The 14,076-nt window shown below is 46.9% G+C and overlaps 1 protein-coding gene across 2 annotated transcripts in view; it reads left to right on the forward strand.

Annotated features, from left to right (window-relative positions):
- Positions 1-2,947: 2,947 nt before the first annotated feature.
- ldlrad3 (low density lipoprotein receptor class A domain containing 3) overlaps positions 2,948-14,076 on the forward strand; it is a 238,317-nt gene continuing 227,188 nt past the window's right edge. The window contains exon 1 of one of the 2 annotated variants that reach the window (XM_038807399.1): positions 2,948-3,304. In XM_038807399.1, coding sequence (XP_038663327.1) covers positions 3,271-3,304 — 34 coding nt within the window. In that variant the 5' untranslated portion in view covers positions 2,948-3,270. The remainder of the gene's footprint in view (positions 3,305-14,076) is intronic. The other variant, XM_038807398.1, reaches the window with a different exon arrangement.

The raw sequence follows: 14,076 nt of genomic DNA on the forward strand, positions 1-14,076 counted from the left end.
CTATCCCATCTCTCTCCCTCTCTCTATCCCATCTCTCTCTCTCAATCCCATCTGTCTCTCTCTCTACCCCCGGCCCTCTCTCTATTCCATCTCTCTCTCTATCCCCTGTCCCTCTCTCTATCCCACCTCTCACTCTATCCGATCTCTCTCTCTGTCCCATCTCTCTCTCGATCCCATTTCTCTCTCTATCCCATCTCTCTCTCTATCCCATCTCTCTCTCTCTCTATCCCGTCCCTCTCTCTATCCCATCGCTCTACCTCTTTATCCCCTGGCCCTCTCTCTATCCCACCTCTCACTCTATCACATCTCTCTCTCTATCCCATCTCCCTCTCTATCCCATCTCTCTCTCTCTCTATCCCATCCCTCTCTCTATCCCATTGCTCTACCTCTTTATCCCGTCCCTCTCTCTATCCCACCTCTCACTCTCTCTATCACATCTCTCTCTCTATCCCATCTCCCTCTCTATCCCATCTCTCTCTCTATCCCCTGGCCCTCTCTCTATCCCATCTCTCTCTCTCTATCTCCTGTCCCTCTCTACTTCCTGGCCCTCTCTCTATCCCATATATATATATCTCTCTCTAACCCCTGTTCCTCTCTCTATCCCATCTCTCTCTCTACCCCCTCTCTCTCTCTCTATCCCCTGGCCCTCTCTCTATCCCATCTCTCTCTCTATCCCCTGTCCCTCTCTCTCTCTCTATCCCCTGTCCCTCTCTCTATCCCATCTCTCTCCCTCTTTATCCCCTAGCCCTCTCTCTATCCCATCTCTCTCTCTACCCCGTCTCTCTCTCTATCCCATCTCTCTATCCCCTGGCCCACTCTCGATCCCATCTCTCTCTCTCTCTCTATCCCCTGTCCCTCTCTCTATCCCATCTGTCTCCCTCTTTATCCCCTGGCCCTCTCTCTATCCCATCTCTCTCTCTACCCCCTGTCTCTCTCTCTATCCCCTGGCCCTCTCTCTATCCCATCTCTCTCTCTCTCTTTCTATCACATCTCTCTCTACCCCCTGTCTCTCTCTCTATCCCATCTCTCTCACTATCCCCTGGCCCTCTCTCTATCCCATCGCTCTCTCTCTCTATCCCCTGTCCCTCTCTACTTCCTGGCTCTCTCCCTATCCCATCTCTCTCGCTATCCCATCTCTCTCTCTCTATCCCATATCTATATCTCTCTCTCTAACCCCTGTTCCTCTCTCTATCCCATCTCTCTCTCTCTGTCCTGTCCAATTCCCTATCCCCTGCCCCCTTTCCAACCCCTGTCCTCCTCTCTCTATCCACTGACCCTATCTTTCTATATTCCCCTTCTCTCTCTATCCCATCTCTCTCTCTATCCCTTGCCCCTTTCTTTCTCTATCCCGCCTCTCTTTCTCTCTATCCCCGTCCTCCTCTCTCTACACCTGTCCCACTGCCTCTCCCTATCCCCTGTCACTCTCTCTCTGTCCCCATTCCCCTATGTCCACCCTTTCTCTCGCTCTCTCATTCCCCTGTTCCACCCCTCCTCTCTCTCTCCCCGGTCACTCTTTCTCTACCCGTCTCTCTCTCTCTATCCCATCATGCTCTCTGTATCCCCTGTCCCACACTCTCTAATCCATCTCTCTATCTCGATCCCCTGTCGCTCTGCCTCTATTCCGTCACTCTCTCTATCCCCGTCACTCTCTCTCTATCCCCTGTCACTCTCTCCATCCTCTGTCCCATTCTCTATCCCTGCCACTCTCTTTCTCTCTCTCTATCCCCGTCACTCTCTCTCTCTATCCCCTGTCCACTCTCTCCATCCCTGTCCTACTCTCTCTCTCCCCTATCACTCTCTCTATCCCCTGTCCACTCTCTCCATCCCTGTCCTAGTCTCTCTCTCTCTATCCCCTATCACTCTCTCTCTATCCCCGTCACTCTCTCTCTCTCTATCCCTGTCCCACGCTCTCTATCCCGTCACTCTGTCTCTGTCCCCTGTCCAACTCTCTCTATCTCTGTCCCGCTCTCTCTATCCCGTCATTCTCTCTCTCCATCCCGTCACTCTCTCTCTATCCCCTGTCAAGCTCTCTCTACCCCTGTCCCACTCTCTCTATCCCTGTTCCACTCTCTCTATCCCCTGTCAATCACTCTCTAGCCCCTGTCCCACTCTCTCTATCTTTTCACTCTCTATCCGTCAATCTCTCTCTATCCCCTATCCCACTCTCTCTACACCGTCACTCTCTCTCTCTATCCCCTGTCACTCTATCTCAATCTATCCCTGTCACGCTCTCCCTCGATTCCCTGTCACTCTCCCTCTACCCCGTCACTCTATCTATGCCGTATCTTAATCTTTCTCTCTATCACCTGTCACTCTCTCTCTCTCTCAACCTATCCCGTCACTCTCTCTCTCCTATCACTCTCTCTCAATCTATCCCGTCACTCTCTCTATCTTCTGTCACTCTCTCTCAATCTATCCTGTCACTCACCCTCTCTCTATCCTCTGTCACTCTCTCTCAATCTATCCCGTCACTCCCTCTCTCTATCCTATCACTCTCTCTGTCTATCCTGTCACTCTGTCTATCCGTCACTCTCTCTGTCTATCCCGTTACTCTCTCTCTCTATCCTGTCACTCTCTCTCAATCTATCCCGTCACTCTCTATCCTGTCACTCTCTCTCAATCTATCCAGTCACTCTCTCTCAATCTATCCCATCACTCTCTCTCTCTATCCTGTCACTCTCTCTCAATCTATCCTGTCACTCTCTCTCAATCTATCCCATCACTCGCTCAATCTATCCCGTTACTCTCTCTCTCTCTCTCTACCTGTCACTCTCTCTCTATCTCAATCTATCCCCTGTCACTCTCCCTCTCTCTATCCTCTGTCACTCTCTCTCTCCTCTGTCACTTTCTCTCTCAATCTATCCCGTCACTCCCTCTCTCTATCCTGTCACTCTCTCAAACTATCCCGTCACTCTCTCTATTCTCTGTCACTCTCTCTCTCTCTATCCTGTCACTCTATCTCAATCTATCCCCGTCATTCTCTCTCTCCCTCGATTCCCTGTCACTCTCTCTCTACCCTGTCACTCTCTCTATGCCTTTCGCTATCTCTCTTTATCCCCTGTCACTCTCTCTCTACCCCCTGTCCCACTCTCCCTACACCCTCTCCCACTCTCTCTATGATCCTTTCTTCCACATTAACTTTGTTTCTGGGCTGAGCCGCGGTGCCTGTTGGTTTCTGGCACTGGGATCCGGCTGGGTGATGTTGGATCCTTGATCCCAGCCGGAGTTCCCGGGAAAGTTTGTGCCGGAGCAGCGCCGAGTGTGGGGAGCATGTGGCCGCTCTGCCTGCTGATCGCCGCCGTGGGTGAGTGTGGGGGGCCGGGGGAGTGGGGGCTGGGTGTCCGGGGCCCGGGGCAGTCCGGGGGGGTGGTGGTCGGGCCGGGGAGCTGTCACTTCGGGACTCGCCTGCCGTGTCTTCGGCCCCCGCCCTGCGGCCTGGGCATCTCCCCGGGAGAGAGCAGCTGAGCTCGGGAAGAGCTGGTCCAGCCGGGCCGCTGCTGCCTGGGCCCTGGCCCAGAAACCGCCCCCCCCCCCCCCCCCCCCCAAATCACATCCAGAACCGACTGTCTGACCCTGAGCACAGGATCCCTCCCAGAGAGAGGGGGCTGGGAGAGGAAGTGTGTGGGGAAAGTGTTTTTGTGCGGAAAGTAGTTGTATAAAGTATTTGTAAAGTATATGTGAGATGTATGTGTATAAAGTGTCCGTGCAAAAGATTTGTATAAAGTGATTTTAAAGTATACATGTAAAGTAAATGTGTATAAAACGTTCTGTGAAGTATTTGTATAACGTTTTTGTGTAAAGTGTTTGTCTAACGTGTGTGTAAAGTATGTGTATAAAATGTTTGTGTTTCGTATGTGTCAAGTATGTGCATAATGTGTGTCCTGGGTGTGTGAAGTGAGTGTTTGAGTGATAAAGATATGTGACTGCTTCCTGATAAAATTCTATTATTAAGCTCATCCCCTCACACATGTTACTTTTTGTTGGAACGCTGCTACAAAGTGATGCTTGAACTAAGGAACAGGTGGTCAGTATAATTCAGTACAAACAGCGAGGGAGAGTTATTAATATATTACTCTTTATCGGATGGAGTTGCATGGATGTAGACAGGAACAAAGCTAATGCAGTGAATTGCACAGGCTGTTAACACATCCACAGCAATGAGTTATATTGAGAACAATATCTATACAGGAGTGAGTGAGTTTATCAGGACAGGTATATATAAATTGTTATGCATTTACATAAATGGATAGACTGTTGCAAGATAGGAAATATGGTGGCCAATTTGCTCACAGCAACTTCCGCATACTGGAGGGATAATGATCAGAAACTCTGTGTATGGTGATGTTGGTTGAGGGATAAATATTGACCTGGACAGCAGGGATAACTCCACTGCTTTTCTTCAAAGTTGTGCCATGGTATCTGTAGTAATCCACGGGAGGCAGGAGTTCCGTCACCACACCAATATTTATTTACAATAACGATATTACAGGAGCAGCTACAAACAGTGCTGCTAGCAGTCCAGTCAACTTAAGACTGCTCACAAAGCCTACACAGGTGATTATATGGGCCCCCTCAATGAGCTATCATTGAGGGAGCTCATACTCCAATTGGCCAACCAATAAAGCCAATTGGAGTTCATTACACCCCTCCCCCCCCCCCCCCAAGGTCCGAGGAATTCCTGCCAGCTGGCATTCCTCTGAGCTTCTTCCTGCTCCTCATGTCTGGGTCTGTCACCTCTGTGTCGTCCGCCGGGTCATTCTCTGAAGTGGGCGGGGTGTACCTTATAGGTGCCCGTCTTTTCCTTGACGACCTCCTTGGAAGTTGTTCTTCCTCCTCCTCGGGGAGAGGTGTCCATCTCCGACTCTGATGACTGGATGACGGGGTCTGGAGAAATTGCTCGGGGCTGGGGTGTGGGTATCCTTTCCGTCTGGGCTATCCCAGCTTGAGGCGGTCCTGCTTCGCCTGCCTCCAGGTGTGGTTCCGCTGCCCTTATTTGGTCTAGGTGTTTCTTCAGCACCTTCCTATTGAAACCTCATAGGATATGGGCCCTGTTTGGGACTCTACCGTGCCTTTGACCCACGTTGGTCCATTCCCATAATTATTGACCCAAACCGGTGCCCCCATCTGGAAATGTCTCTGCTGCTGACTATTATCATGCCCTCCTGCTGTTTCTCCACTTTCCCCGTTAAATTTGGGAAAAGGAGACTCAGCCTCGTTCGCAGCCACCTTCCCATTAAGAGTTCAGCAGGCGGTATGCCCGTTGTGGAATGCGGTGTGGTCCTGTAATCAAACAGCCAGCGGGAGAGCTATGTGTCTATTGACGCTGCCGGCTGCTTCTTGAGTCCCGCTTTGAGTGTCTGGACCGCTCTCTCTGCCAGGCCATTGGTCGCTGGATGGTAAGGGGCCGTTTTGATGTGACGGACTTCCGTTTTCCTTCAGGAATTTTCCAAATTCCCCACTTGTGAATGCAGTTCCGTTGTCCGACACCAATACCTCCGGAAGTCCATGTGTTGCAAACGAGGCCCTGAGCTTTTCAATTGTCGATGCTGTGCTTGCCGTGTTTACCCGGTGGACGTCCAACCATTTGGAGTGGGCGTCCACTATCACCAAAAACATTGAGCCCATGAAAGGTCCGGCGTGGTCAATATGCAGGCGGGTCCACGGTCTGCCTGGCCATTCCCACGGGTGCAATGGCGCCCCTGTTGGCACTCCTGGCACTGACGTACCAAGGCTGCTATGTCTGTGTCCAAACCTGGCCATCAAACGTAGCTTCGAGCTAGCATCTTCATTTTAGACACCCCTGGGTGTCCGTGATGTAACTCAGTTAAGATTGCCTGACGGCCCTGTGCTGGGACGATTACCCGGGCTCCCCATAATAGGATACCGTCTTCTACGGTTATTTGGTCGGTGGATCTGGGGCTCCACTGGTCTTTCCAGTTCCCCTGTTAGCAGTAAATGCTTCATCTTGGCTAAAACTGGGTCTTTTTGCGTCCACAACCGAATATGTTGTGCGTCTACTGGTAGGGTGTCCAAAAAATTTAGAGTCATTACTGTCTCCTCTACTTTTGGTATTTGCGGCAGAGTGTCCGGGAGGGGAAGTCTGCTCAAAGCATCTGCATGTGCTACTCGCGTTCCCGGTCTGTGCTCCAGAACGTATCTATATGCCGCCAGTCTACTTTATATCCCAGGTACGTCACTTGTGGGGCCAGAAAAACACATTTTTCCCTTTTTAGCCGTACGCCTGCCTTTGCGAAATGCCTGAGCACTTCATCCAGGTTCCTTAAGTGTTCCCTGTTTGTCCTACCCGTGATTAAGACATCGTCCAAATAAATCGCCGCCTGCGGTAGTCCCTGCAGAATATTTTCCATCGTATGCTGGAATATAGCTCAGGCTGATGACTCTCCAAAAGGTAGCCTAGTATAACGAAAAAGGCCCTTCAGGGTGTTGATCGTAGCAAACTTCTGGGAGCCCTTGTCCAGTTTTAACTGCGGGTAGGCGTGGCTCATGTCTAGTTTCGTAAACAAAAGCCCACCTGCCAATTTGGCATATAGGTCGTCTATTTTCGGGATTGGGTATTTGTCCAGCAGTGCGTATTTGTTTACCGTCTGTTTGAAATCTCCACAGAGACGTATCGAGCCGTCTGGCTTCAAAATTGGTACCACCGGCGCTGCCCATTCCGAGAACTGTACTGGTCTGATAATGCCGTCGCGCCGTAACCTTTCTATTTCGTCATCTACTTTCTTCCTTAATGCAAAAGGTACCGGCCTGGCCTTACAAAATTTCGGAAGGGCTTCTGGGTCCACGTGCAAAGTTGCTTTGGCGCCTATGATTTCCCCCAAACCTTCCTGGAAGACCTTCGGGTATTTTTGGAGTACTCCACTCAGCTGCCCGCTTCCACTCTGGAAAATTTTCATCCAATCTAATTTCAGGTCTTTCAGCCATTTCCGTCCAATTAAGCTCAGCCCTCTACTATCGTCAACGGTAATCTGAGCAATTGTTTCTCATATTCCACAGGTACATGAGTCGTGCCTAGAACTTCCAGGGGTTGCCCCGTGTAGGTTTTAAGTTTCGTCGATGTTTTTGTTAGGGTTAGTGGCTGGAGTCCATCTTTGATTTTTCTAAATGCTGCCACTCCCATTACTGATACGGCCGCACCCGTGTCTATTTCCATTATTGTCGGCCGTCCGTTCACCCGTGGGGTAATCCTAATGGGTTCTGCTTTCTTCGTTGTAATATTATATAATTGTTCCCCTTCGGAGGAGGATGGGGCGTCTAGGTTGTGTACTTCCCTGGGTCCCCACCTGCTATTCCTCTTTTGCCACCTCCTTCTAGGGTTTCTGTCGCTGTTACCCCACTCTGTCTGGTGCCAGAAACGGTCCTTCTCTGTTGGGGGAGCCTCAGCCGGTACTTCCCTCTGTCTCCAGTTAGTCCTGGCAGACTTGGGGGCAGTTCTGGGGTTTTCCTTTTTCCCTCTATTCCTCAGGTTTTTTCTGAGAACGGCTATCTGGTAGCAGGACCCGTTGTGGTAGTCCCTCTCACAGGTATCTATCTCCATTGGCGTGCCCTGTAGTTCCTGCGCCCCCTTGCTGCCTTTTCTAGGGACAGTGCGAGCTGTAACGCCTGCCTGCAGTCTAGCTCCATTTCCGCCAACAGGCGTTTCTGTATTGTGAGGTCATTTATACCACACACTAACCGGTCCCGAAGCATTTCATTTAGCGTCGGGCCGACCTCACATTTTTCCGCCAGCCTTCTCAGGCGGGTCAAGAAATTTGTGACTGACTATCTGTCTTCCCGCTTCGCTGTGTAGAATCTGTACCTACACAAAATGAGGGGTGGTTTTGGGTCGTAGTGCCCTTTCACCAATTCCGTTACTTCTTGGAAGGTTTTCGTGTCCGGCGCATCGGGATAAGTCAGACTACGTATAATGGCGAAAGCGGAGGGTCCGCACGCCGACAGCAGGATAAGCCGTCTCCTTTCGACCGTCAGTATATCATTTGCCCGGAAGAAGTAGCAGATTCTCTTCACATACTGGGACCAGTCCTCAATAGCCGGGTCGAATGCCTCTAACCTCCCAAAAAACGGCATTTTTTAAAAATGGCAAGGCTTACCCTCCGAGTGCGGCAGCTGGTCTCCGCAAAATTCGTAGTTTACCTCGTCGCCACTGTAGTAATCCACGGGAGGCAGGAGTTCCGTCACCACACCAATATTTATTTACAATAACGATATTACAGGAGCAGCTACAAACAGTGCTGCTAGCAGTCCAGTCAACTTAAGACTGCTCACAAAGCCTACACAGGTGATTATATGGGCCCCCTCAATGAGCTATCATTGAGGGAGCTCATACTCCAATTGGCCAACCAATAAAGCCAATTGGAGTTCATTACAGTATCTTTTACATCCAGCCAAGCGAATAGAGCAGGCCTCCGTTAAACATCTAATCTGAAAAACTTCTAACCATGCAGCATCCAACCCAGTGCTGCATTGGGTTATTAACCAAGACTTTTGTGTTCACATCTGAGTGGGACTGGAACCCACAACCTTTGTGACTCAGAGGCAAGAATGTTACGAACTGAGCTACTGTCATCTATCAGAAGATATCAGATAACAGGCGAATGAATGGAAACTATAACAGCAAATGTTTAGTGATGAGTTATACAAAGAAGAATAGTTCAGATGTTCCTTAAAATTTGCCACTTTGTTCAAGCTTTTGGTCAACCTGTCCTAATACCTGAGCATGCGGCTTGATGTCATTTTCTGTCCAATAATCTTTCTGTGAATTGCTTTGGGGTAGTTTCCACGTACAAAGACACTATGCAAATACATGTTGTTGTTGAACGGTTACATAGAGAATACTACATGGGCCTGGTATGATACCATAGTTTAGGAATGCACTGACCTGACCACACAACCAATGATACAGTGGTGTGCATTATTTAGTCAGATTCACCAATTGTTTAAGTGAGCGGTGTTCTATTTGTAAAATTGCATGTCATTTTAGAGGCTTGGATTTTGGCTTCCATAAAATTGATTAAATGAAAGTAACAGGATACCACATACTTAGAAAAGGAAAGTGCCAACTGTGTGCTGTGATTTTTCAATTCCTGGAGATTTCAGATGTTGGAAATGAGAAGTATTAGCTTTGAATATGGTTTGTGAAAGAACACTACTGAATTATGTTTAATAAACTTAGGTACTGATGTTTTCATGTGTTTAAGTTTTATTTAGATGCTCAACATTCAGATTTTCTTAGTTTTCTTCAAACTAAAATTTGAATGGGAGAAGACTGAGAGTAATGTTTTAATACTGTGTCACAAGACAAACCTCATGATCACTGAAATTAGCCTGATCAGAACATTAAATTGCATTGCTTTTGAGTCGTAACTATTACATGCATAAAGAATGACTGACATGTTCACTAAATACACTTTAGTGTTGAGCATCTAAATAAAACTTAAACACATGAAAACATCAGTACCTGAGTTTATTAAACATAATTCAGTAGTGTTCTTTCACAAATAAATACACTGGGCAATTTTCCGCACTATGTAATGGCTGTGATATATAATAGTCAGTATTATATAGTTATACAGTGATTGGGCTGTTTGATATACAGTAATATGTATGATGTATAATGACTTGTTAACTATATAGACAGGGTAATTTTCTACACTATATAGTAACAGGGTTATTTATATACAGTAATATATAATGTATAATGACTCAGTAACTTTTGAAACTGGGCTATTTTCTGTATAATATGGTGGCTACGTTATTTAATATACAGTGAAATATACTGTAAACTAATATATAATAATATATAGTGTATCATGACTCATTAATATAGACCCTGGGTAGTTGTCTACTTATATAGTGACCGGGTTATTCAGTATAAGAACATAAGAACTAGGAGCAGGAGTAGGCCACCTGGCCCCTCGAGCCTGCTCCACCATTCAGTGAGATCATGGCTGATCTTTTGTGGACTCAGCTCCACTTTCCGGCCCGAACACCAGAACCCTTAATCCCTTTATTCTTCAAAAAACTATCTATCTTTAACTTAGAAACATTCAATGAAGGAGCCTCTACTGCTTCACTGGGCAAGGAATTCCATAGATTCACAACCCTTTGGGTGAAGAAGTTCCTCCTAAACTCAGTCCTAAATCTACTTCCCCTTATTTTGAGGCTATGCCCCCTAGTTCAGCTTTCACCCGCCAGTGGAAACAACCTGCCCGCATCTATCCTAGCTATTCCCTTCAGAATTTTATATGTTTCTATATGATCCCCCCTCATCCTTCTAAATTCCAAAGAGTACAGTCCCAGTCTACTCAACCTCTCCTCGTAATCCAACCCTTCCAGCTCTGGGATTAACCTAGTAAATCTCCTCTGCACACCCTCCAGTGCCAGTACGTCCTTTCTCAAGTAAGGAGACCAAAATTGAACACAATACTCCAAGTGTGGCCTCACTAACACCTTATACAATTGCAGCATAACCTCCCTCGTCTTCAACTCCATCCCTCTAGCAATGAAGGACAAAATTCCATTCGCCTTCTTAATCACCTGTTGCACCTGTAAACCAACTTTTTGCGACTTATGCACTAGCACACCCAGGTCTCTCTGCACTGCAGCATGCTTTAAGATTTTATCATTTAAATAATAATCCCATTTGCTGTTATTCCTACCAAACTGGATAACCTCACATTTGTTAACATTGTATTCCATCTGCCAGACCCTAACCCATTCACTTAACCTATCCAAATCCCTCTGCAGACTTCTAGTATCCTCTGCACTTTTCGCTTTACCACTCATCTTAGTGTCATCTGCAAACTTGGACACTTTGCCCTTGGTCCCCAACTCCAATCATCTATGTAAATTGTGAACAATTGTGGGCCCAACACTGATCCCTGAGGGACACCACTGATTTCCAACCAGAGAAACACCCATTAATCCCCACTCTTTGCTTTCTATTAATTAACCAATCCTCTATCCATGATACTACTTTACCCTTAATGCCATGCATCTTTATCTTATAGAACATAGAACAGTACAGCACAGAACAGGCCCTTCGGCCCTCGATGTTGTGCCGAGCAATGATCACTCTACTTAAACCCACGTATCCACCCTATACCCGTAACCCAACAACCCCCCCCAACCTTACTTTTAAGGACACTACGGGCAATTTAGCATGGCCAATCCACCTAACCCGCACATCTTTGGACTGTGGGAGGAAACCGGAGCACCCGGAGGAAACCCATGCACACACGGGGAGGACGTGCAGACTCCGCACAGAGAGTGACCCAGCCGGGAACCGAACCTGGGACCCTGGAGCTGTGAAGCATTTATGCTAACCACCATGCTACCGTGCTGCCTTTGGCACCTTGTCAAAGGCTTTCTGGAAATCCAGATATACCACATCCATTGGCTCCCCGTTATCTACCGCACTGGTAATGTCCTCAAAAAATTCCACCAAATTAATTAGGCACGACCTGCTCTTTATGAACCCATGCTGCGTCTGCCCAATGGGACTATTTCTATCCAGATGCCTTGCTATTTCTTCCTTGATGATAGATTTCAGCATCTTCCCTACTACTGAAGTTAAGCTCACTGGCCTATAATTACCCGCTCTCTGCCTACCTCCGCTTTTAAACAGTGGTGTCACGTTTGCTAATTTCCAATCCACCGGGGCCACCCCAGAGACTAGTGAATTTTGGTAAATTATCACTAGTGCATTTACAATTTCCCTAGCCATCTCTTTTAGCACTCTGGGATGCATTCCATCAGGGCCAGGAGACTTGTCTACCTTTAGCCCCATTAGCTTGCCCATCACTACCTCCTTAGTGATAACAATCCTCCCAAGGTCCTCACCTGTCAGAGCCTCATTTCTATCAGTCACTGGCATGTTATTTGTGTCTTCCACTGTGAAGACCGACCCAAAATAACTGTTCAGTTCCTCAGCCATTTCCTCATCTCCCATTATTAAAACTCCCTTCTCAACCTCTAAAGGATCAATATTTACCTTAGCCACTCTTTTTTGTTTTATGTAATGTATACAATGATATAGTGTATAATGACTCATTAATATAGGCCCTGGGTAATTATCTACTTGTATAGTGACTGGATTATTTAATATACAATACCATATGGTGTATAAATACTCATTAACTATAGACACTGGGCTTTTTCCCACCAATATACTGAATAGATTATTTAATATGCATTAACATATAGAATGATATAATCTCTATAGTGCAGAAGGAGGCCATTTGGCCCATTAGGTCTACACCGACCCTCTCAAAGAGCATCCCACCTAGGCCCAATCCCCCACTCTATCCCCGTAACCCTACCTAGGGGAAATTTAGCATATCCAATCCACCGAACCTGCACATTTTAGGATATAGTGTATGATGACTCGCTAACTATAGACACGGGGTAATTTACTACTTGTTTAGTGACTGGGTTATTTAATATACAGTAATATATAGTATATGATAACTCATTAACTGTAGACACAGCTATTTTCTAGGCTACATAGTGACTGGTTTATTTAATATACAGCAATATCTAGTTCAGGGTTTTTCAAAGTGCAGGTTGCGACCTGCAGGTGGATCTCGGAGTGATCGGTTGCAGTGTTCCTGCCATGGTTCCATTCGGGGCGAAGCAAAGTGTCCAACTGCTGCTAGAGAATGGCGGCTGCTGCCACCTTTTACATGAGGTTGTGTACAGTCTTCCATCTAGAAGCAGCAGCAGTGACCAGGTCACACACTTTGCACGTCAACCTGTACATGTACATGTTATTGGCGCCAAATCATGTTGGAGAGCGTCTTCCATTTTCTAGCTGCTGGCAAGCAAGGCAAGTGAACTGTGAAGATGAATCGTTTTTTTACGAGTAAGAGATGGCCAGAGACGCAAATAGGCGCAAGGAGATTCCTCCATTTCTCTTGACATCGTCGCCCTCGCTCTTGATAGGGTGCTGCCTTTGGCCGTATTGGGTGAGGGGAGTATTTGAGATATCTATGGCCTGATCCTGTCGCCGGAGCAGGCTTCGTCAGAGGAAGTAAAGAGAAAGTGGGAGGGTGAACTGGGTTTGGTTTTTGATGTGAGGGGGTATGGAATGAGGCTTTTCACAGGCTCAATTCCACCTCCTCTTGTGCTAGGCTCAGCTTGATCCAGTTCAAGGTGGTGCACAGAGTGCACTTGAGCAGGGCCGCGGATGAGTGCTTTCATCTAGGGGATGGAGGATAGGTCTGAATGTTGTGTGAATCATACGCACACGTAATAATAATCTTTATTAATGTCACAAGTAGGCTTCCATTAACACTGCAATGGAGTTACCTCCTGGTCCTGCCCTAATACCTGTGAGCTTCTTGGTCTCCCCTTTCAGCACTTTGTTGGGGATTTGGAGCCCTGCCTGTTGGTGGCTATTTTTGGTGTATCAACTCACCGGCGTTGCAGACGGGGGTGAAGGCAGATGTCCTTGCCTTCACCTCGGTGACAGCCCGGTGAAGATCCCCAGTACTACCCAGTGCCTCGGCCTGGCTGAGTGAGCGAATGGAATTTTTATATCTTCAGAAGGTCAAGTACACTATGAGGGGGTGGGTGGAAGGATTGGACTCGAGGTGGCAGCTCTTCATTTCCTTTTTTAGGGAGTTGGTTACGATCAATTTCTGGGCCTGGGGTATGGATTTATTAAATTTTGTTGGTTTATGGTTGGTTGGGGGATTAGATGTGGCTGGGTTTATTTTGAAATGGTGTTGCTGTATGTTATTGTTTTGTTTTACCATTTATAATGAAAATCTTTTGTGCAAAAATATTTTTAGAAAACTTTAGACATTGAGTAATTATCTACTTATATAGTGACTGGGTTATTTAACATACAGTAATATATTGTGTATGATCACTCATTAACAATAGACACTGGGTAATTATCTACTTATATAGTGACCGGGTTATTTAACATACAGTAATATATTGTGTAAAATCACTCAGTAACAATAGACACTGGGTACTTATCTACGTATCTAGTGACCGGGTTATTTAACATACAGTAATATATTGTGTTTAATCACTCGTTAACGATAGACA

This window comes from Scyliorhinus canicula, chromosome 9 (assembly GCF_902713615.1).
Source record: "Scyliorhinus canicula chromosome 9, sScyCan1.1, whole genome shotgun sequence".
NCBI lineage: Eukaryota > Metazoa > Chordata > Chondrichthyes > Carcharhiniformes > Scyliorhinidae > Scyliorhinus > Scyliorhinus canicula.